The 21,553-nt window shown below is 36.2% G+C and overlaps 5 protein-coding genes and 1 non-coding gene across 8 annotated transcripts; 4 read left to right on the plus strand and 2 right to left on the minus strand.

Annotated features, from left to right (window-relative positions):
* Positions 1-2,970: 2,970 nt before the first annotated feature.
* Positions 2,971-3,903, minus strand: LOC147289178 (uncharacterized). Its single transcript, XM_086234765.1, has 2 exons — positions 3,624-3,903; positions 2,971-3,467 (listed from the first exon to the last, which is right to left on the minus strand). Exons 1-2 carry the CDS (start codon positions 3,901-3,903, stop codon positions 2,971-2,973), a joined length of 777 nt encoding a protein of 258 aa, XP_086090891.1.
* Positions 3,904-12,299: 8,396 nt separating this feature from the next.
* On the plus strand, positions 12,300-13,515 carry LOC147289179 (uncharacterized). Its single transcript, XM_086237169.1, has 2 exons — positions 12,300-12,733; positions 12,842-13,515. Exons 1-2 carry the CDS (start codon positions 12,371-12,373, stop codon positions 13,178-13,180), a joined length of 702 nt encoding a protein of 233 aa, XP_086093295.1. The 5' UTR covers positions 12,300-12,370; the 3' UTR covers positions 13,181-13,515.
* A 458-nt stretch (positions 13,516-13,973) lies between these two features.
* Positions 13,974-14,053, plus strand: TRNAL-UAG (transfer RNA leucine (anticodon UAG)). Its single transcript has one exon. It is a non-coding gene; the product is annotated as a tRNA-Leu (tRNA).
* Positions 14,054-14,249: 196 nt separating this feature from the next.
* Positions 14,250-17,004, plus strand: PLR1 (NAD(P)-linked oxidoreductase superfamily protein). 3 transcript variants are annotated; one of them, XM_086237106.1, is made up of 9 exons: positions 14,250-14,414; positions 14,505-14,733; positions 15,114-15,207; positions 15,495-15,618; positions 15,704-15,805; positions 16,033-16,184; positions 16,300-16,393; positions 16,514-16,695; positions 16,806-17,004. In XM_086237106.1, exons 1-9 carry the CDS (start codon positions 14,289-14,291, stop codon positions 16,807-16,809), a joined length of 1,107 nt encoding a protein of 368 aa, XP_086093232.1. In that variant the 5' UTR covers positions 14,250-14,288; the 3' UTR covers positions 16,810-17,004. The 3 variants fall into 3 exon arrangements, with proteins under 3 accessions (XP_086093232.1, XP_086093233.1, XP_086093234.1); XM_086237108.1 differs by having other exon boundaries at positions 14,271-14,414; positions 14,494-14,733; XM_086237107.1 differs by having other exon boundaries at positions 16,514-17,004.
* A 310-nt stretch (positions 17,005-17,314) lies between these two features.
* LOC147289182 (ubiquitin-ribosomal protein eL40 fusion protein) lies at positions 17,315-19,080 on the minus strand. The gene is made up of 5 exons (XM_086235369.1): positions 18,920-19,080; positions 18,730-18,816; positions 18,101-18,203; positions 17,701-17,767; positions 17,315-17,578 (listed from the first exon to the last, which is right to left on the minus strand). The coding sequence occupies exons 1-5, from the start codon at positions 19,020-19,022 to the stop codon at positions 17,552-17,554; spliced, it is 387 nt and encodes a 128-aa protein (XP_086091495.1). The 5' UTR covers positions 19,023-19,080; the 3' UTR covers positions 17,315-17,551.
* Positions 19,081-19,266: 186 nt separating this feature from the next.
* On the plus strand, positions 19,267-21,253 carry LOC147289183 (putative 6-phosphogluconolactonase 4, chloroplastic). Its single transcript, XM_086235368.1, has 3 exons — positions 19,267-19,680; positions 19,763-19,898; positions 20,606-21,253. The coding sequence occupies exons 1-3, from the start codon at positions 19,337-19,339 to the stop codon at positions 21,068-21,070; spliced, it is 945 nt and encodes a 314-aa protein (XP_086091494.1). The 5' UTR covers positions 19,267-19,336; the 3' UTR covers positions 21,071-21,253.
* Positions 21,254-21,553: the final 300 nt, after the last annotated feature.

Raw genomic sequence — 21,553 nt, forward strand, 5'->3', positions numbered from 1 at the left:
CACGGTAAATTACAATTTTAATTTACTAATTATAAAAAGTGTCAACTTAGTTTATAAATTTTTCAAGTGACCATATTTATAAAAGTGTCAACTTAGTTTATAAAGTGTCAACGAACAAATTTAATGGAAACTTGTTATATGCACAACAAATGACCATATTTTCAGGAGCATTTCAGTCCGTTCATCACATTTTCATGTGATCAATTTCGTTAATTTTCAGATGAAAGTTAATGTTTATACTATTTTGGTACAACTTAAAAAATACGTAAATCAAATTGACACTTTTTTTATAATTAGTAAACTAAATTAAAAATTTGTGTAAAATTTGTGAAATATTTTTGTATTTAAATTTTTTTAATATTTTAAAATATCATTAATTATTATTAACATATTTTTGTTGGTAAAAAAAAAACCAACAATGATTAACTAGAGCATTTTGTACAATCGTGTACCTCCTTACACGGGTGTGAAAACAAATCGGGCCTAGAAGGCCTACAATACCTAAACTACCCTTGACTTTCTAAGGACTACTACCCCACATGGGCCCCAGGCCCAGCTCCAATTTAGGACCGGATTCTGTGCCAGATATTGCTGCAAAATTGCTGTGAGGAGAAAGGTATTGTGAATTTGTGATGAGGCATTTTCTTTTGTGTGGCATTGTCCACAAAGATGCATGTACTTACTACTCCTTATATCCTGGTCCCTCTTAGTGGGAAATTTAGTTTAATCATTTGGGGTTGGCATAAATTAACCAAATCATGCACTTGATCAATGTACAAGTTAATTCTAAATCATATGATCAAGATTTCGAGACCTTAAGGATGTAATAAGTTTTTCCTAATGTCAATTTTAAATATTAATTTGATGCATTGAATTCTAATAAAAATTTTGAGTTATAGCCGTTTATGGATGATGACCCACAAAATGGGAATGGCTATATGTAGTTTTTTTTTTTTTTTTAGACTGGAAGGAAAAGCGATTACATGGAGCATCTAAGGGAACAGTATTGAGTAGTATGCTTTATGCTTTGTTTTTCTTTTCTCCTTTATCTTTTGTTTTCTTGGCACTCCAACTTTATAGGCAAGCAAAAGCATATATCCTTCCAAGAATACAGCAAGTTTAATGTTTGAACAAATGATACTCCATATCCGCTAATTATTTTTATTCATAGTTTTTGAAAAATGATCCAAAGCCTTCACGGACTCTTTATTCTTTAGTGGTCAATTTTTTTCATATTTTCACGAATCTGATTCAGGCGATTAGTTTTAATGGAAAAAAAAAATTATTAATAGCCTGATTGGAATTTTTGAAAATGACAAATAATAAAATTTATTTCTAATTATGATAACTTAATTTTAGTAGTAATAACAACAGCAATTTTCCTCTTCCGCCCATGAGTATTTTTCATAATTTAGTGCCATCTACCTTGACTATAACATCCAACCAATTTGGGATTTCAACCATTTGATTTTTTAAAATTTTATTTATTATGTGCATGAACAGATTTATAGGTCCACACATCGTCGAGAGAGATATGCCAATTGCATAATTAAGGAAGCAAAGGCAAGTGTCCAGCCAAAAAATATGGATTGAACTTTTGCTTTGGGACAAAGAAAAATCAATGTGAAGCGCAAAGGAAGGTGCCCAATTTTTGGAGACTCTTAGTGCAAGATTTCAGTGTTTTCATATTCTAGTTCACTTTTAAATCATGTTTTCCTATTCATAATATTACTTTAAATTCCTACTTTTTAAAAGCTTTAAATGATCTGCAAATATATATTATTGACCTTGATTGGCATTTTTTCCCTCATAGTGTTTAACTCATATCATGTTTATCGTACAAGTAATTATCAAAATACACAGTCACAGAAATCTTTACATAATTTTAAATACAAATTATATAGAAAACTACATGTGTGTCGCTGATTCCATATTCTGTTATCACGTATTTAATAATATAAATCAATAACACAAATCAATTGGGTATGTAAACATAAAGATATACAAAAGCCATGAAAATCTACATGCATCATATGAAATTATGAATATGGGCTTCGCTTGTGGACTTGTTTTACTGCTTGTTCCGCTTTTCATTTTTGGTTGGATAATACCCAGACCACATATGGAGAAGTCCAGTCCGAGGCTACAGACCCATGGAGAAGAATAACCAGGCCGAGCAAGGGAAGCCTATTCCAATGGGCTTGAACCATATTAGGGTTCATTGCAAAGAGTGATTCAAATGTAAGAATATGAGGGTTAATTAAGTTCGCATTATTATATAGTACGTTAAATGATTTGATACGACTATTATCAATATACGAATACTGATATATATATATATATATATTTGTATTGGAAGAAAAAAAAGATACACATGAATTTCAAATAAGTCATTTCAAATACAAAATTTACAAATATCTAGTGTTTTTATAGTTTTTTTCTTATACGTGCCTAATTTAGTCTTAATATTATCAAAATCTAAATCATTTGTTATACATCATTCCATCCAAATACATCCTCAAAGTCTCCACAATATAAACCTGGAGTAAGCAGTCGCTTCATCACATTGGCTGCTGGGCTGCCAATCTGTCATTTCATGAATATATATGCAATATTAGAATTCAACACGTACAAATGAAAAGTGGAGCAGGAAGGTATTTCCCCATGCATGATAATTTGCAGTAATTCATTCAGCCAAAAAAGAAAAAAAGGAAAATAAATTATAAATTAAATTTAGACATAGCAAATTAAAAAACATCGCAATAAAATATAGAACATGATCATATATGCTTCTCATTTTCCTCCCTTTAAATTTGTTACTTCCATGTGTACTACTACTTACCAGAAAGAAAAGAAAAAAAAAATTCTTCGATGTGAAGTGACTGAAACGCCCTCGATCCATATTCTACCTAGAAAGTAGAAACACGTACGTCCCTCCGTCCATTTAATAGTTTTGTCTATATATATTTGTTACACGACACTCCCGTCCTCCTCCTCGCTGCTGTGTTTCTTTACTGGAGCCCACTGGCAGCATTCCCCTCCGGCAGCCAATGAATCGGCGGTGGGTTTAATGACCAAAATGCCCTCCCCCACGACGGCGCAAGTAAATGTAGCAAAAAACACAGCGAAAGAAAGCGCAGGGAAGGCTTGGTGGTCCGGCTTCCACCAGGCGGAGAGGCCCAAGAGAATAATTTGCACGGGCAGGGGCAGCAAGACCGTGAAGGCGAGCGCGTAAATCCTCATCCTGAGTCCCTTGTTGATTACAAGAGAGAGCACCCTCCAACACGAAAGCAAGAACCAAATGGAATATCCGATTCCAAATGCACCAAATATAATGGTGTTCCACAAAGGGTACGCGCACAAGGCCACCGTGTGCCCCCACTCATCCTTTTTTACGATAGAGCTTTCGAAAAACATGTCCGGCAACGGCAACTTTAGCTTCTGGAATGGAGAGAAGAACACGAAGAAGACATGCAAGAAGAGCATGGGCAGGCATGTGAAGAGGACAAAGCCGATGGCCCACCAGACATTCGGGGAATTCTTTTTGATGGAGACGTCCAGGAGGAAGAGGAGGGTTAGCAAGAAAGCGGGCTCCAACAACCCTAAGGAGAGAACGACTTGGACTTTGCAAAAATGGGACTCCTCCAAATGAATGAAGCGGTTCAGGAAGGGAATGCGGAGGAGCTCGTTCAAGGACCAGAGGATCACCACCAACACCAGGAGGAATCGGACGGTCCAGAGGGAGTTGAAGTGCTGGAGGTGGTGGGCGGTTCGGGACTTGAAGCAGAGGTGGAAGATGAAGCCTAGAGACAGGAGGGAGATGATGAGGAGGGCCAAGATGAATATTAAGGTGGCAAGGTCGAAGGCGGAGTCAAGAAATGGTAATGTATGAACGAAGAACATCGATCGAATATAAAAAACTATTGTATTGTATTGTATTGTATTGTATTGTATTGTATTGTATAATCGATAGATATATACTTTTTTTTTTTTTTTTTTTTTTTTCTGGGGAGGCCAAGAAGGGTTTTATGTCAATGTCCGGGCTTGACCGATCGATGTTCTTACGGACCGCTACGTACAACTAGCGTGCTCGGCCTTTGTTTGTGTAATGATTATGGCTAACCACGGCTACGATGTTTATAAGAAATGATGGGATGTTGAAGAATAATGGCCGCCGTGGAGAAAAAGGCGGCCGGAGGTGGCGGGAGTGCAAACTATGCATGGAAAAATCGAATGAGCAATCAAGTCAATGGTTGGGAATGGGAATGGAATTTGGGAATGATTGGGAAGAGGGGAGGGGGAGATAAGGGAGAGAAAGGGGTCGAGAATTGCGATTTCGATCTCTCTCCCCTATTCCCTTCCGGCGGGACACAGGCTGTCCCGCAACAAGAGAAGTTGGATTTCGCTGGGTTTCGAGAGACAGACAGATTGAAGATGGAGGAAAGAGACAGAGGCTGAGATCAAATTGTGGTGTAATGAGATGCTTCCTTACATTTCGCCTTTCTACGGTTACAAATTTGGAGGGTACTTCTATTGGTTTTTTTTTTTAATTTTTTTTTTTATTGGGTTACAAATTAGGTAGAGAATATACTAAACCATATATGCCCTAGCTTGTGTAATCGATTAAGCCCTAGCAATCAAGTGCGCATGTCGAATTGTTAATTGCTGGATAAAGCTGGACGGATCATATCAAAGTAAACAATCTTTTAATAATTAATTGAGGATTTTTGCCAGTTAATGAAAATACATCAAATTGGTTTTTTTATTTATATATATATAATTTATAATTAAAGGGCTTTCAAGAATATATGTTTCGATGAAGTTTTCTTCTAAGAAAATAAAAGTGTACGTCAATGAAGATGACAAAATTAAATTATTAGGATTTGACACTACGGAAATCAGATATTATGTGCATTTTTTTGGTCATTGTAATCAGATTTTGTCATTTTGTTCTCATAGAATACCAGATCTGCAGTTAAGTTAAGTCAGACAGCTGATGAGTTGGATGACACCTAAGATGGATCGCCTTCCCTGGCATGACACATTTGGCAGATCGATCTCATGGCCATGACAAGATTTTATATGCATAAAAACCCGATCGCAATAAGTTTAGTATTTTTTAATTTTTTTTTGCTAAGGAGTTTTCTATTGGAAGTGCAACATATATACGGAAAGGAAATTTCTATGGTAACAGCCATACAATGCAAAATTTCAAATGCAAGGCGCGTATATATAATATATGTGGTAGGTGATCGGATTCTTATTCTTTTCATGGGGATATTGTAATCAAGTCAAGAATTAATAGTGTGTTATTCAAAATATATAATAGCAAATAGAAATATTTTGAGATGTATGTATTCTAATTTTGACAATTAAATAAGGGTAGATATATTTCGTTCGCCTGATTGTTTGTTACAAAAAAACAAGTTGAAATAGTATATTTTCGTATTTTAATTAACTAATTAAATTTCACCTAAATAAACCATACATATCAAGCAGACAAGCACACGGATCAAAATATGAACAAGTTCCACTGGAATATTCTATTATATTATATACAAAGTGTATTTTTTCACTGTTGATCGAACGTTGGAACGCTCAGTATAATTAAAATCACATAAAGAAAAGCTGGATAAGATCGATCAGTGCATTATGGGTTAAGCGATTTGCAGGAGTACAGGTAATTAATAGAACATGCAGAAACAAAACACCAATAATTGGCAACTGTTCTTGTTCGATCGTTAAATGGCCACAACCTTTTGAGCTGATTATTATAAGCTAGGCCGGGATAATTGTATTCTCTTGCAATGGTCCTAATGGAGATGAACAAAGCAACTACTGCATATTCGGTCGGTTGGTGTGCAACCCACAGCCACTGAGCCATTTATACTTAAAAAAATAACTTAATTAGTTTTATATTTTTCTTTGCAGTTTGCACAATTGTAAAACCAGAAAAATTTCTAGCTTTTGTTGCTCCCGAAATTAACAACTGTTAACTGTACATCTTTTACAATTAATTGGCGGAATGAAGGGAAATTAAAGTGCAATTACAAACAAGCCATCAAGGCATGCTTCATCGACTGACTTGACCTCTATGCAGGTGGCAATATAAAACCAACATTTCCAGTACCGAGAATCACTTTCTGTTCCACCACTTCATGAAAATAAAAGTCGTCTTCTTTTCCTTTCTCTGTTGCACATTGCACACCTGCATCCCACTACTCACAATTAAGTATAGAAAATATATATAGTATGTTTATTTTACTAATCATGTGGGCCAATTTAATTACGATTACACACAGTTAACTTAATTACTAGCCACCCCTATATAAATGATCAGGACATGAATGAACATAATAATATAACATACATGCCTGATCCAATGCAAAATATCCCAACTCCCAAGTGAATGCGTAGGCATAGAAATAGTTAGTTAATTTAGATAAAAGGAGTCAGTAGTACTGTGGTAGTACTCATGCTCTTGCATGAGGTATTGGGGTTAGGTAATTAATTACTAGCAAGCCACCTATATCAACCATGTATCCATGCATTCTGTGTTCCAGAAAGCTTAGCACAAATTATGGGTAGGGGATTCTGAAAATATAGTGGAGAGAAGGAGATGATTTGCTTGCATATATAAGTCACCCTCGGCCATCAAAGTAAGTTATAGGCCTAGGTGAACTAAGGTTTTGCAAAAGTTGATCAGAAAATCCGAAGAACTATATATCAGCCATCAAAGTTATAAGAAGAGATATACCATACAATTATATCCAACTATGCAAGATAAATTGTTAAAACAGCTCGATCTAATACGTACAATATGTTTTTCATTCCTCCCTCTCCATGCATATACTTAATCCGTTGTGCATCTTGATCGAATTTAGCATGGTATTAGAGCTTAATTCCCACAATTTTTAACATAAATAAGTAAATATATATCTTAATTAGACAATGAAGGACCAAAAGCATCTGTATGAAAAAGGAGGATGGGATCTTACAGAAAAGATTAAAAAAAAAAAAAAAAAAAAAACTAATTGCAATTTGATCAACTGCTTGTTTATATGATTGAGTGATGGTTTATATTAGATTATGATAATGTATCAAGATTACCAGAAGAGAATTTAACTATTATTCATTTGAACTAATTAATAATCTATCCTGAATCCTGAAAGTCTATTATGCATGCTAGCTAGCTAGCTACCTAATATAGTTGCTTAATTAGTTACTAAATAGACTAGTCATGCATGTTGTGATCATGTATTCAAATTGAACAAAAAGAAAACTTCACCCTCTAGATATATATTGTATAAACATATATATATATATATATTCTGTAGAGTTTTTAGGAAGAAACTGAAACGATAAGAAAGGTTTCGAAAAGATGAAAGAAAGAAAGATACCTCTTTTACAAAAGAAACAGACCACATGAATAAAAAAGAATCAATTCGATCTACAGAATATGTGTCCGCACTCTGATCGAGTCTCCATGATCTTTACGGGGCATGCAATTCCATCCAAGTCCTCCACTAAAAGCTTGTACCAACAAACTCAGTTAAATAATTAATATATATAATGAAAATTACATTAGTAAAGCTGAGAGGGTGGAGATCATACAGCTAGCCAGCCAGCTACCTCTGCAACTCCACACCACCCACTAATGGGAAATCATTATATAATTAATAAAGATTAAGAGGAGGATTGTTAATTAATGTAAGATTTTGTTTTCTAGTTGATTAATCAATTAGCTATATTTTTTCATGGAGATATTGTCCAAGAGATGAAAACCCAATCTGAATCTAGCTCTTAATATATAAACCCTAGAGAGGGGGTTGGGGGAGATCGAATTAAGAGAAAATGTAATAAGATATTATAATAGAGCTTGGAGGTTTAACCCTAATTAGGCTCAAAGACAAAAGGACAGATGAGAAACATATATAAGGCTGTCATGAGAAAAACAGATCCAATGATGAACCACAAAAAGAAGAGACCGACAGAAACCTCACAGACAAAGTTGAAAAATATAAATTGAGAGCAATTACGTACACATGAATCATAAGTCAAAAGCAATTATGATTAATTTTGTTTTTGCTTTTGTACCTGATTGCAGTAGTACTCAGGATCTAGTCATGAATTAAGTAGCAAGCCAAACAGTCATCATTACACCAATCTGCAAGGTGATGATCAAAAACAAAGAATCAGAAACTATGTTGGGATCAGTCATGAGAACCCACCTGAATTAAGATCATCGATCATCGAATTGGTGAAAGAATTCTTTACTTCTTTGGCAAAGATGGAAGCAGTAACTGAGGGGAATGAAGCCTGGTCCGAGGACACTAACATATATACACATATTTATACAGAATATAATCAAATTATATATCTCGATCCCCCTGAATAATTAAGATTAATTGGTATGGAAATTGGATCGATATTGAAAGGAACCGATCGATCGATCGAAGTTGATGACCTCGTGCCAGACAACATTCCCCTCAAAGTACAAGCTTCCTACAATCCTACATATATATATAAACTCCAATTCCCGATCTCTTTTCCAGTCTTCTTCTTCTTCTTCTTCAATTCCTTACTCATGTCGTACGTGAGGAATGAAAGAGCATTACTATAAGCTTTTTCTTTGGAGAATGGAATGAACGAAATAGCTAGGTACAAATATTGGGGTTTGTGGAACGTCATAATTAAATACATGATTATCAACACAATCATTTGGTTTTACAAGAAATAAAGAAGAAAACTATTATAACAAAGGCTAGGGCTGCACAGAGAGAGAGAGAGAGAGAGAGAGACAAGGGCTGCATGAGTCCAATGGTCGATCGTGTTCGTTTCTGGAACCAGCTGTAGGGTTTAGCTTTGTCTCACACATAGTTTATAGGCAATTAGGCACACACTCACATGTATTATATATATTATATATAATGATCTAGTCAACGTCCACCGTCTGATCATTTTTAGATTTGGATCGTTATTATGACTATCATCTTTAGTTGCTTTTTTTTTTTTTTGAAATATCATCTTTAGTTGCTTCAATTATATATTCTCTTATTAGAAAAAATAAATTAAAGTGTAGGGTTTTGACATATTTTAGTGGATATGTTAGATTGTGAAATCATGGCAGTTGCGATCTTCTTAGTCATAGGTGTACGATTATCTGAGACCATATTTCAAGCAGTGACCCCATCATATGTTCCTTTCAAATTACTAGGCTTCAAGTTTCAACTAGTAACAGCTGGTTTTTCTAAATCATTTATTTTTACATATTTAATTTTAAAAATGGGCCATGATAGATAGGCCCAAACGAGGTTAAGATAAATATGATCCAAGTCCAGTTCTTTGAATCTTCAGGACCCATTATGCTGACCCGTTAACGTGCTGAAGACAAAAGAATCAAATCGGCCCAGAAAATACTCAGATAGGATAGAGTGTCACCCACAACAACCACAACCCAATTTTGACCCAATTAATGAGAGCCACTTTTTTTTAATCAACTTTTGAGTGATCTAATACAATCCTTTACTCCAATATTTTCTTAATGATCATTTTATCATTTGTTCTTTAATTTATTATCAAAAAATGATTGAAGTGTAGTGGACATTTCAGATACGTTCAGCAACAAATTAAGAAGAAGATCATTTTAACTCACCGAAAAAAGAAGAAGAAGATCATTTAACCTGTAAATTCCAACATGAATATAAATGGGTTTTTTTAGTAATAAGAATAAGAATATAAAATGGGTTGGGTACTTGGGATGAAATTCAAACCTCTTCAATACAAAAGTCAATCAAGTGGTTTGTAATTTGTAGACCTTCAAATTGGCCAAACCTTGACTATCTTACTGAGTTAATTAAACCTTTGGGCTATTTTGAACTTAAGGGACAAGTTAATGAATGAAAGACAGCGATTTAATTTTTGATGGTGAAACATGCAACAACGACAGTGATTTAATCCTATGTTTCTAATGATTAGAGAACCACACACTCAATTTAACGAAAATAGTTTTTAGGCACCAAAAATTTGCCTGCTAGTTGTCGTAGGCAAAGGCAGACATTTGGCAAGAAATCACGAACAGATTGCCAAAACGTGTCGCTCAAAGCACCTAAACACCAAGAACAAGTACAGATGGAGATGATTTATTTGACAAGTTCAAACAGCAGTATGAATTTGTAAGGTTATCCTAGACTTGCCCAAACGAAAAGAAATGCTAACCATGGTCTTTTAAGACAAGTTAAGGGGTCGTTTTCACAAACAGTTTGGTGAGGAGGGGATGCAGATGCTTATCCTATCCTCACACGAAAATGCAGCTAGCCTAGTACCCTGGACTTGGACACCAACGTTTTGTCCCAACATGCTAAATACTTTGAGGACACGAACCGCTAGTTTGGGCAATATGGAACAAGTCCTTGACAGCTTTTGGTAACAAGCAAATTAGTTTTTGCTGACCTGCATGTTTGTTCTTCAATGACTTCTTTTAGTTTACCGTTTATTTTAATATTTTTCATTTTTTAAAACATATATAGTCGGTACGTTTTAAGATAAGTAAATGAAAAAATCGTTTTCAAATATTTGAAATTCTTAGGGCCTGTTTGGTATTCTATTCAAAAACTATTTTTTGTTTTTAAAAACAAAAAAAAATGTTTTAGTCAAGAAAACGTGTTTGGTAGACCATTTTTAAAAACAGTTTTTAGAAAAAAATTCAAAAACATGTCTCTTTTTTAAAATAAGAAAACATCGTTTTTCTCTTTTTTTTTTTTACACTTCCTTTTTTCTTAGAAGTCATCATTTTTTAAATTTAAAAATTGTTTTCAAATTTCATATCATAACACATTTTCAAATTTTAAAAATTGATTTTGAAAACTCACATTTAAAAAAAAATCTTAATTTTTGAAAAAAAAAAAATGAGTAGAATACCAAACGAGCCCTTAAATTTTAGAATCTCATTTTTATGAGACACTTTGAACTTTCAGAATCTCAAATGCATAAATTCTCCTATATATCCTTGATCACTTTGGTTTCAAATGGAAGCTACATAGAGAAAGTGTTTTGGGAAGGATAGCTCATGAAAAAGGAAGAGCACTTTGATGCCAGACTGAGAACGAACGTGGCGTGCAAGTGTGGCCTAATCCAATACAGAAGGGCATCTCAAATTCTCAACCTCATTCTGTCATTCAAGAATATTGAGCACGCCTTTTAGATTTTAGTCTTAGAGGACACCACACCAACTGCCAAATGGACACGTCACACACACTGCATAACCAAGTCAAGCCAAGTCAGTCAAGTAAATGACACTAATAGTGAGCAAACCCAGAAAAAGATTGCACCTAAAAATTGACGTCGCATGCATTAACTTGATCAGGACTCACTGCCAAGCTAAAAACCTCAATACTAGAAGCCAAAACAGAGAACGAAATCACTTTTGTCCAAAGCCCCACTGGTATATATAATTGGCTTTAAATGCAAACCCTTGCTTTCTAATTGTCTATCCCTTGATTTAACTTGACAATTCAACATTTTATTTGTCGCTATTAGGCGACATAAATTGATCCTCATCCATAGTACCATTAACCTATCCTCTCCAACAAAAGTGCCACTATCAATTTTACATATCATGACAAACTACCTTTGAGATATGAGAGCTCTACAATATGAAAATGAAATGAGTATTGTATAATACATGTGTTTCATGTCCTACATACTTAATTAGTATTACTTTTTAGCTTTGAGTACGAATACAGATAATATGCGAGTTAAATGACCTTAATTATGACCACCATACAATACCAGAATTGCAAATTGATGTTAGAACTTAGACGTACACAAGACAATCCCTAGATTGTTGGGTGTTCCAAATTCCAATTGTAAAAAAAGCAAAAAGTAAAATCACCAAGCTGTAAGCAGCTCAAGTGCAAATAAGTTTCTTCTTTTCAAACACTGTAGATTATTCGTATACACCTTTTTCTTGATCTTTATATTTCCGCCGAAAAGAAGCACACCAAAATTGTGGGCTTGTATTGTATGGCCAAGAAACATCAAACATATACAGTATTTCTAAAGATGGGACTCAAAGAAAAGTAAGTACCATTAATGACTTGTAGCATAGAAATAGGAAAAGATGAAGATAAGAGAGGTCCACAAGGCATGAAATGGAGAGTGGCTTACGTTTGCTAACCCCATTGGTTAGGATTATCCATCAATCATTCAACGGTTCCAATTACCAGAAAGCAACCGCGTTAGAGAGATACTTTCTTCAATCCTAACTATATATTCTAAAAAGCCAACGTCATTAGCAAAGATTCTAAATCACCCTTCACCTAATACAAACACCATTTCCCCTCCATTATCACAGAGAAAGCACACAATCATGGAGAGGACAGAGTACTCTGAAGCAGAACAGTTTGATTCTGTCACAAGTTTAGAGGCACACCCTAATGCAAAAAAGAAGAAAAACAAGAGCAAGAACAATAGGAGGTTTAGTGATGAACAAATCAGATTGTTGGAGACCATATTTGAAGCAGACTCAAAGCTGGAGCCAAGGAAGAAAGTGCAGCTCGCAAGAGAGCTCGGGCTGCAGCCACGCCAGGTTGCCATTTGGTTTCAGAACAGAAGAGCTAGATGGAAGTCAAAACAAATAGAGCAAGACTTCGGAACTCTCAGAGCCGATTATGACAAGTTAGCATCTCGGTTCGAATCTTTAAAGGAGGAAAAGCAGTCCTTGCTTAACCAGGTAATTAATCTTCTTAATTATAATCTGAAGAATGCATTCTAAATTTCTAACTGTCTAGTCAAAATGGAGATAATTTTTTAATCAAACATCTCGTTTGGTTTTCAACAGTTGCAGAAGCTTAATGATCTTCTGGGACAACATCATGATGGGAACATGGATAGGATAGGTTTTGAAGGAAACAACGATGTCAGTGGCTCGAGTAACAAAGATCATGGGAATTGTGAGACTGGTGAAGTAAGACCAAGTTTCTTACAAGAGGATGAACTAAAACACAGGGAACACAGAGGTGTTGTGCAGTCACACAAGAATACAAGCGCTGATGTTGGGGACTATGGGGATGAAGGACATGAGCTTCTGATCATGGGTCATGTAGATGCCTCAGTGTCACCTGAAGATTGGCATAGATTTGATTCAGGCAGTCTACACTGGTTAAATTTCTGGACTTGAAACTGAAGATTTTTGCTCATGTATTGAGAGCCCTTCAAATTAACTAAGCATGAGTGAGGTATGGATGGCTTCAACAAAGCTCTATTAAGGTGAATTAACATCTTCTACTAATCGAGGGAACAAGGAATACGACAACAGACTTACAGTCGTTTTGTGAAGTTGGGAAGAAGCAAGTTTAAGGGATGGCCTTGTCTATGCATGCGTAAATATGTGTGAATTGTGTCATTGAGTGTGTTGCTGGATCCTGAGCTTGTTCAAATATGACATCAAGCATGAAGCACCAAATGTAGAGTGTGATGCTTTGCTTGAAATAATAAGGGACTGAAATTCTTTCATTGTATGAGGTTCCACAAACACAAACTAATTTGTTATTTATCACCATGCTTTGAACTATTGACTCTGAAGTCTGAAATGATATCAGGATCACAAGTTACCTGAAGAAAATTGTTCAGATCGATACACTTAAAAATCATAAGATTCTATAAGGAAGGTCCTTAGCAGTGGGCCTCTTATTTCAATCCTTTTTGGTTAATGAATAATTATAAAGAAATCCACTTTTGGTGAATAATTTATAAAGAAAGCTTAGATAATTAATCTTCACCATCCAACATCTGTGGCCACACCCTGTAACGTATCATGTATTTTATGTCAATGCTGCACATAAGGCCAAAATTTCCAGTAAAATTGACTGCTTTCAAGTTTCAATCTTGTATATTATACAAATGCTTTGACATCGCGACTCGTACTTATTTTGTTTATATAGATAAATTAAATACGCAATTATAATCAACAGGACAGTTTGGCCGAGTGGTCTAAGGCGCCAGATTTAGGCTCTGGTCCGAAAGGGCGTGGGTTCAAATCCCACAGCTGTCACGATTAATGTTATTACTTTTTTATCGTGTTGGGCCCCTGTTATATTTTTTTGGGCCTTTTCTAGCCCATAATACACCTCTCAAGTTAAATTGGCATTTGGGCCCATGATATTGTTAAATCACATTGCAGCCCAGCCCATCTGTTGAAAAGGATCAGTGTACCTTATTCATGAGTCCCTGACCACATACACTTCCCTTCTTCTCCTGCAAGAAGAAGATAGGAGAAGTGATCGCTAATGGCTTACTTAAGCTTAAACGCTACAGCCTATTTTAGCTCTTCAATCACCTCTTCAAGTGAGACTTCGGTACCTTCTTCACTCTTCAAGCCCCTCAAGCTCCCTCCCTTCTGGCCATGGCAAAAGGTAATCTATGTTAGTAATGTACATGTACAAGTATTGTATGCATAAAGTAGCATGCTTCAGCTTAATTCACCGGTTATAGCTAGTGATCAGGTGAAGGTGGGCCCACTGAGTGTGTCTCCAATGGGGTTCGGCACTTGGGCTTGGGGCAACCAACTTCTGTGGGGCTACCAGGAATCAATGGACACTGAGCTTCAGCAGACTTTCAATCTTGCTGTGGACAATGGCATTAACCTTTTTGATACTGCTGACTCCTATGGCACTGGCAGGTTGAATGGCAAGAGTGAAAAACTACTTGGAAAGTTCATCCGAGACTTTCAAGGTTTGCAATTCCTTTCATTTCAATTTTAATTACTTATAATCTGCAAACCATATATGTCGATGACTAGATGTTGTTTGATTAAATGTGTCTGCAACTTGGTGTCGTTCTAAAACAATCACAATGTCCTGTAGTTGATTGGTAATGAATAATAAGATGGAAGATGATTCCAGATTAAACCCAATGCTTATGGATGATTGGTAATTTTTTTTCCAGTGTGCATATGGTCATAAAGATGATTGGTATCGTGGTGTTTAAATATTCTCAAACCATTTACATAAACTTGGTATCTGTTCTTGTACATACAGTGATGGAATGAGAGATAATTTCATAATGTCGTGAATTTGTGTGCGTCTAAGCTGTTAAATAACACTATACTTCAGGGAAAAGGCGAGTGCAGAAGGACATTGTGATTGCTACCAAGTTTGCAGCATATCCTTGGCGCCTAACACCAATGCAGTTTGTGAATGCTTGCAAGTATGCTTTTCTCATTATGCTTTTATTTTGCTTATATTGTGTGTACAAATCTTCTGCCTCAAAGTTGACTAGAATGTCGATGTACCTTCTCCAAGTTTAGTTTGTTAATTGGTCAGTCCAAACTTTGGCTTATAAATGTTAAGAGAAAGATCTCACATCGAAATGTGAGGCCTTGCATAGTGATTTATAAGGGTTTGAGCTACTCCTCCCATTGCCAATTGATTTTGGGTTGGATGCCTAGAATTCTATCAATAAAGACAAAGTATGACAAAGTATGGTTTTTACAGTGCTTCGCTAGATCGGATGCAGATTGAACAAATTGGAATAGGACAATTGCATTGGTCAACTGCAAATTATGCTCCTTTGCAAGAGTTAGCTCTTTGGGATGGTTTAGTTGCAATGTATGATAAGGTAACCCCTTTCAAATTCCATACCAAAATAAAAAATTTCATGATTAGAACAAAATGGTCATACTCAAAGAGATGGTATCATGTAGGGTTTAGTTAGAGCTGTTGGGGTCAGCAACTATGGACCAAAGCAGCTTGTAAAGATATATGATTACCTCAAAGCCCGTGGAGTTCCCTTATGCTCAGCTCAGGTATAGTTTATATCAACATTAGTATGCCATTGTTTGTGGACATCACCAAATGCTAATGAAGTAGATATGTTATTGTGTAACTGTTGAGGATATGAAAGTAATCAGTTTCTATTTTACTGTACAAAAGTGGTGCTCAAGCAGGACCAACACTGCTTTTAGTAGAAAACCTATTGCACATGCTATGCACTGAAACTGTTGATCTTATATTTAGATAACACCGATTCTAGGTGCAATTTTCTTTGTTAAGCATTGGAGAAGATCAGTTGGAGATCAAGAATATATGTGACTCTCTGGGTATCCGCATGATTGCTTATAGTCCCTTAGGGCTTGGAATGCTTACCGGGAAATATACACCTTCCAATCTTCCACGTGGGCCTCGGTACATTGTTCATCTATCCTTTTACATATGGTAGACTGGATTTGAATGACAAATTCTGTCGATTCAAAACATTGTTAGCTTTTATTTGTTTACAGATTAATTTGTCTTTCTGCAGGGCTTTCTTATTCAGGCAAACTCTTCCAGGACTGGACCCTTTATTGAGTTCACTAAAAGAAGTTGCACAAAAAAGGAGTAAAACCATACCACAAGTAATTCTTTTATACTTTATTTACCTTGCGTTTTACTTATGACACCAACATGATTTGCACGATTATATTGCCAACGTGTTTTATATGATAGATCTTGCACAACGTGTTTTCTGATTGTAGGTTGCTATAAATTGGTGCATTTGCAAGGGTACAATTCCTATACCTGGAGTCAAGACAGTGAAACAAGCAGAAGAAAATTTGGGTGCTCTTGGTTGGCGCCTGAGTTCACAAGAGTTGCTTAAGTTAGAATATGCAGCACGCGAGTCACCCCAAAAGATGATCCAAAACATTTTCCAAACAAGGTGAACCTGATCTTATCTTTGTTTCATAGGACAGGGAAAATAAAATGATCTGACTCAGGAGATCATATTTAAACTCTATGGCGTCTGCATTTTCTCTACTCCCCGAACAGATGAAATTTGGGCAAAAGCAAGCATTGTGTCCTTGTGTGGATGCTTAAACAAAGGATAAATGAAATTGAAGGTGACCTCACCGACGCCTCAGAATGAGAAGAATGAAAATTAGCAAGAATAAGCCGCTCATTTGCTTCTGGTTTATAGACACTTGGAATACAAACATTACATATCAAATCGTTGCAAAAATATTTGTCATCTTAGCACCATTGTTATACATAAATGAAAAATGGTTTACTTTTGAAAGGCTCTCAATATAGTTATCCTTCTTAGAAAGTAGAAATGAGAAATGATCAAAAAAAGAACTTCGGTATTTTGTGGGCAATGGGTAAATGAAAATTAGTGACATTGGAAAAGTCAAGGTAACATGGGAATCACGTGATCAATTGATTGACGGTGGCACGAGTAAGCCGCGTTCTATTACCATTTGGCCATACAAACAAGGCTCCGTGTACTTACAAAATTTTAACATTCATGATTCAAAAATACAATACCAAAAACCCAAAGAAGCATTCAAAGCCATGTCAAAATTGAAAGCTATTCAATGAAAAGTAAAGGTTCAGACACTTCAGACCATGAAGAAATAAAGCTTCATAGGAAACTAGCAAATCTCAAAATGAGTTAAGTTCAAACATATTGATATTTCTAAAGATTCCATAAGCAAACTGTTTGATGCTAACAAAGTTTCAAAAGAAACAGCCAATGTCATAAAGAGACAAGGCATTCCACTGTCAAAATTCAGTGTCTACTTGATCTTCTTCTTTGGCCTCAGCTGCATTCAAATAAAAAAATTACTAAATAAGTGAAAATGAAAAGAGTAAAGAACTAATCTTGAAAATAAAATATGAGAAAGTAACAAGATCAAACAAGATTTCAATCTGCTATAGGAAATACCTGGTTGCTGTGTCCACACTTCTTCTTCCTGCAGTTGACAGCACGGGGGTGCAAGCGTGCATAACACCTGTTCACACATAATAATTTTGAGTAAACCAAATTGCATTACATAGCAATGCAATTAGAATCAAATTAAAAATCTTTTCAAAACCATGTGATTATTCTTTGAAAGAGTAGTATGAGATAAAAAGTATTAAAGTAAAGATGAAGTGCACATAAGGTTGTATAAGATGAAGTTTATTGCATCGAACAATGTCAAAGATGTGCACTGTTTTGATCATATTCATAAAACAACCAGAAACATTCCTTGGAACTTGACAAGGAAAGCAATTTGTGTAACACCATTCATTTTAAAAACTTAATCAAACTTTTTAAAAAGAAACAGAGAGTGAGAACTCACTTGCGGCAGATCATCTTGTCTTGGTTGTACTTCCTAGCCAATGCCATAAGAGATGGCTCAATAATCCCACCACGAAGCCTCAGAACCAAATGCAGAGTTGATTCTGAAAAAAAACAAAAGAAAAATTCAACCACCAAACACATAAACAGAAAGCACCTACAAACAAGAATTAACACAAATCAACTGCCTCTAGAAACTAATGTTTTTTCAACGGTGTGGATTCACATTTAGAGATTCTGAATTGCACTAAGCACAATTAATTTTTTAGAGCAAACAAAGCAAAGTAAAATATGTCATCACCGGATACAAACCACCCTAAGCAGCTGAATGTGTAATAACTAGAATGATTTTTCATATATTTGTAATCTAAGCCAAACATAATCACTATTTACTGGAAATATAATTCAGAACTCATTTTCTTTCAATTTACAGTGTAATTCTCGGGAAAATTGGCATTTCAAGATCAAATTCAACACTTCACAACCACAAGCAGAAGCTAATTACATAAGTTGACAATTTCAATTAGAAAAAAAGAAGGAATTACAAGCTATCAATACAGATATAATTGCCCTAGGGTTTCTGAGCAACTAAATAGGACCAAAGAAGAAGATGAAGAAGAAAAAAGTAACCTTTCTGGATGTTGTAGTCCGCGAGAGTACGGCCATCCTCGAGCTGCTTCCCGGCGAAAATGAGCCTCTGCTGGTCCGGAGGAATACCTAAACAAATGAAGAGACTTAGAGCGTGAAATTACAGCGTTCGATAATACACATCGAGCACCCAATTTGAACCTTGAAAAATTGAGATTATGTGATGGTTTACCTTCCTTGTCTTGGATCTTCGCCTTAACATTATCAATGGTGTCGCTGGACTCCACCTCTAGGGTGATAGTCTTCCCTGTTAGGGTTTTCACGAAGATCTGCATCTTCTCCGACTCTCTTTTTCTCAGGTTCTCTCTACGGCAACAACGGCTCTTCTGCTTTTGGGTTTTGTTGCTTATATATGATGCGAGATGTGCATATTAGGGTTTTGCCGGTTGGAAAGAAAATGGGCCAATATTACAGATCATTGGAGGCCCATAGCGAGCCCAAATAGACTTGATCCACAAACATAAGCCCCCACGTGTTCCTTGTGTTTACCGCCCAAGTCAGTTAAAAGTCACCAAACCAAAGCACACTACCATTCCGGACGGTGATTTTTCCAAACGCTGCTATAATAAGCCGCGAGTGCGCATTGCGCATGGCCTCCTTATACTCCACTATCTCTCTCTCATCGTCTCTCCGTACTACTCTCTCCTCGTCGCGTACATCTCACGCTCCGTTAATTTCACCTCGATTGGCACCGAGATTTGTAGCTCTCTCGATTAAACCCATTCGCACGAATTTGAAGCACCCAATTTCGGCGTCATCGGCATCAGCATCGGCATCGATGACGAGTAAGAAGAAGGTTGAAGTGTTTGATGAGGAGGAGGAACTGGCGGTGCGTTTGGCAAAGTACACCGCCGAACTATCTGAGAAGTTGGTGAAGGAGAGAGGGGCCTTCACCGTCGTTTTATCAGGTGGCTCCCTGATCAAGTCGCTGAGGTGGGAAAGAAACCATTTTTATTGTTTAATTTCGTGTCTTGTTTTGGTTGACTAATGGCTTTTGGGTATTTTGGGTTTGCAGGAAATTATTGGAAGCACCTTATGTGGATTCGGTGGAATGGTCCAAATGGCATGTGTTTTGGGTGGATGAGAGAGTGGTGCCCAAAACTCACGATGACAGTAACTACAAACTTGCTTTTGATGGTTTCCTCTCTAAGGTGTATAATATATTAATCGAATTTTTATGTTTTGTTCAGGAATGTTGTGTCAAAACTACATTTTGCTATGTTGGGATTTTTGGAATATTGAAATTTGTCACCACTGTACAGAAAAGTTTGAAAATGTGCATGTTAGAGCTGTGAATTAGTTATGCTTGTGAAGATCTTTTGTAATTTGGTTCATATATGAATGAGATACTGATGTGGCTTCTTTGTCGCAGTGTTATTAGTGAGCAAGATGTGAAATGTGGATATTTTTGTTCTTGGTTTTGTGTTATATGGATTTGATAGCAATGGTGGATTCAATAAAGCCGTAGCAGCATAGTTTTGTGTTTTTTTGTTGTCTTTCTATAAAATTTTACTTCGAGGCTTAGGATTTTGAAAAAATTTTTAAGAGAATGACATATTCTTTCAGTCAGAAAATATTTATGTTACCAAAAAGTTGTTGGATTTGAGCAGAAGAAAAAATGTTCCCCAAGGCTTTCTGGAGCAAATGTTTGATGTGTGGTCATGATCCTGCATATTTAAGTTGGTCCAGTAGTGATTAGAGCTGATCAGAGCTGATCATATGCTTCTTGATTCAACTTTGAGCTGTGCTGTATCAAGTTTTAAGTCTGCATGTGGCCATACTGTGTCCTCCAAGGGGCTATGGCACATATGTTATTCATTCATCAACTTAATCTTGCTAAATTTCGGTATTTTGGTAGGTACCTATTCCCCCTGGCAATGTTTATGCCATTAATGATGCGCTGTCAGCTGAGGGAGCAGCAGATGATTATGAGACTTGTCTTGGACAATTGGTTAAGACCAAGGTGATAGACACTTCAACAACTAGTGGCTTTCCAAAGTTTGATCTCATGCTTCTGGGTATGGGTCCAGATGGACATGTTGCTTCTCTATTCCCTGGTCATCCTCTTGTCAATGAGAAGGAGAAATGGGTCACTTTCATTAAGGACTCACCAAAACCACCTCCGGAGAGGATTACTTTTACCTTTCCAGTGATCAACTCTTCTGCATATATTGCACTTGTGGTGGCTGGGGCTGGAAAAGCTGGTGCTGTGCAGACAGCACTTGGAAATAGTCAGAAATCTGACGTTTTGCCTGTTCAATTGGTTTCACCTGAAGGTGAGTTGACTTGGTTTTTAGACAAGAATGCAGCTTCGAAGCTGTAGAAGGCGAATGTCTATAGCTTTGTGTGTTGTTGCATCTGATATATTAGCATGTCGATTTTGTAATGTGTGCTTTACACAAAAATCATTGTGATTCACTGCTGGCTTTTCTTAGTGATAGTAAGAACTGGTGACCTATATTGGTCCTTTGTGGCAATAAGAACTGAAATAAAATGTAGTTTGATATATGGTTCAGTGCTAGATAGAATTTTCTTCTCCTCCTCTCCCTTTATACCTCTCTTACCACTTTATGTTCATATGCAACTTGTGGTAGCATCGTAATGCACAAGTTACACAAGTCAGATTAATTAATTAATAAATAGAAGAGGAAAAAAACCCTTGACCCCTGCTTTGCCTGGATCGCTTGCATCAGTGAAGTTATTATTCGCTTTTGGTTTCTGTAGTTTAATGATTAGAAGAGCCATCTTGGGAATCCGCATATGTATTCAAAGTATATTTCCTGCGTTTCTTGTCCAATTCCTTTTT

The sequence above is a fragment of the Dryas octopetala genome, chromosome 3 (assembly GCF_963921425.1).
Source record: "Dryas octopetala chromosome 3, drDryOcto1.1, whole genome shotgun sequence".
NCBI classification, from domain to species: domain Eukaryota; kingdom Viridiplantae; phylum Streptophyta; class Magnoliopsida; order Rosales; family Rosaceae; genus Dryas; species Dryas octopetala.

Coding starts and splice junctions, on each gene's coding strand:
- LOC147289178 (XM_086234765.1), bottom strand. CDS start 3,903: ATGTTCTTCGTTCATACATTACCATTTCTTGACTCCGCCTTCGACCTT. Junction 3,468..3,623: donor GGAGTCCCATTTTTGCAAAG/TCCAAGTCGTTC, acceptor TCTTGCATGTCT/TCTTCGTGTTCTTCTCTCCA.
- LOC147289179 (XM_086237169.1), top strand. CDS start 12,371: ATGGAGAGGACAGAGTACTCTGAAGCAGAACAGTTTGATTCTGTCACA. Junction 12,734..12,841: donor AGCAGTCCTTGCTTAACCAG/GTAATTAATCTT, acceptor GGTTTTCAACAG/TTGCAGAAGCTTAATGATCT.
- PLR1 (XM_086237107.1), top strand. CDS start 14,289: ATGGCTTACTTAAGCTTAAACGCTACAGCCTATTTTAGCTCTTCAATC. Junction 14,734..15,113: donor GTTCATCCGAGACTTTCAAG/GTTTGCAATTCC, acceptor ACTATACTTCAG/GGAAAAGGCGAGTGCAGAAG. Junction 16,185..16,299: donor AATCTTCCACGTGGGCCTCG/GTACATTGTTCA, acceptor GTCTTTCTGCAG/GGCTTTCTTATTCAGGCAAA.
- LOC147289182 (XM_086235369.1), bottom strand. CDS start 19,022: ATGCAGATCTTCGTGAAAACCCTAACAGGGAAGACTATCACCCTAGAG. Junction 18,204..18,729: donor GGACTACAACATCCAGAAAG/GTTACTTTTTTC, acceptor GTTTTTTTTCAG/AATCAACTCTGCATTTGGTT. Junction 17,579..17,700: donor AGTGTGGACACAGCAACCAG/GTATTTCCTATA, acceptor ATTTGAATGCAG/CTGAGGCCAAAGAAGAAGAT.
- LOC147289183 (XM_086235368.1), top strand. CDS start 19,337: ATGGCCTCCTTATACTCCACTATCTCTCTCTCATCGTCTCTCCGTACT. Junction 19,681..19,762: donor TCCCTGATCAAGTCGCTGAG/GTGGGAAAGAAA, acceptor TTGGGTTTGCAG/GAAATTATTGGAAGCACCTT. Junction 19,899..20,605: donor TTGATGGTTTCCTCTCTAAG/GTGTATAATATA, acceptor GTATTTTGGTAG/GTACCTATTCCCCCTGGCAA.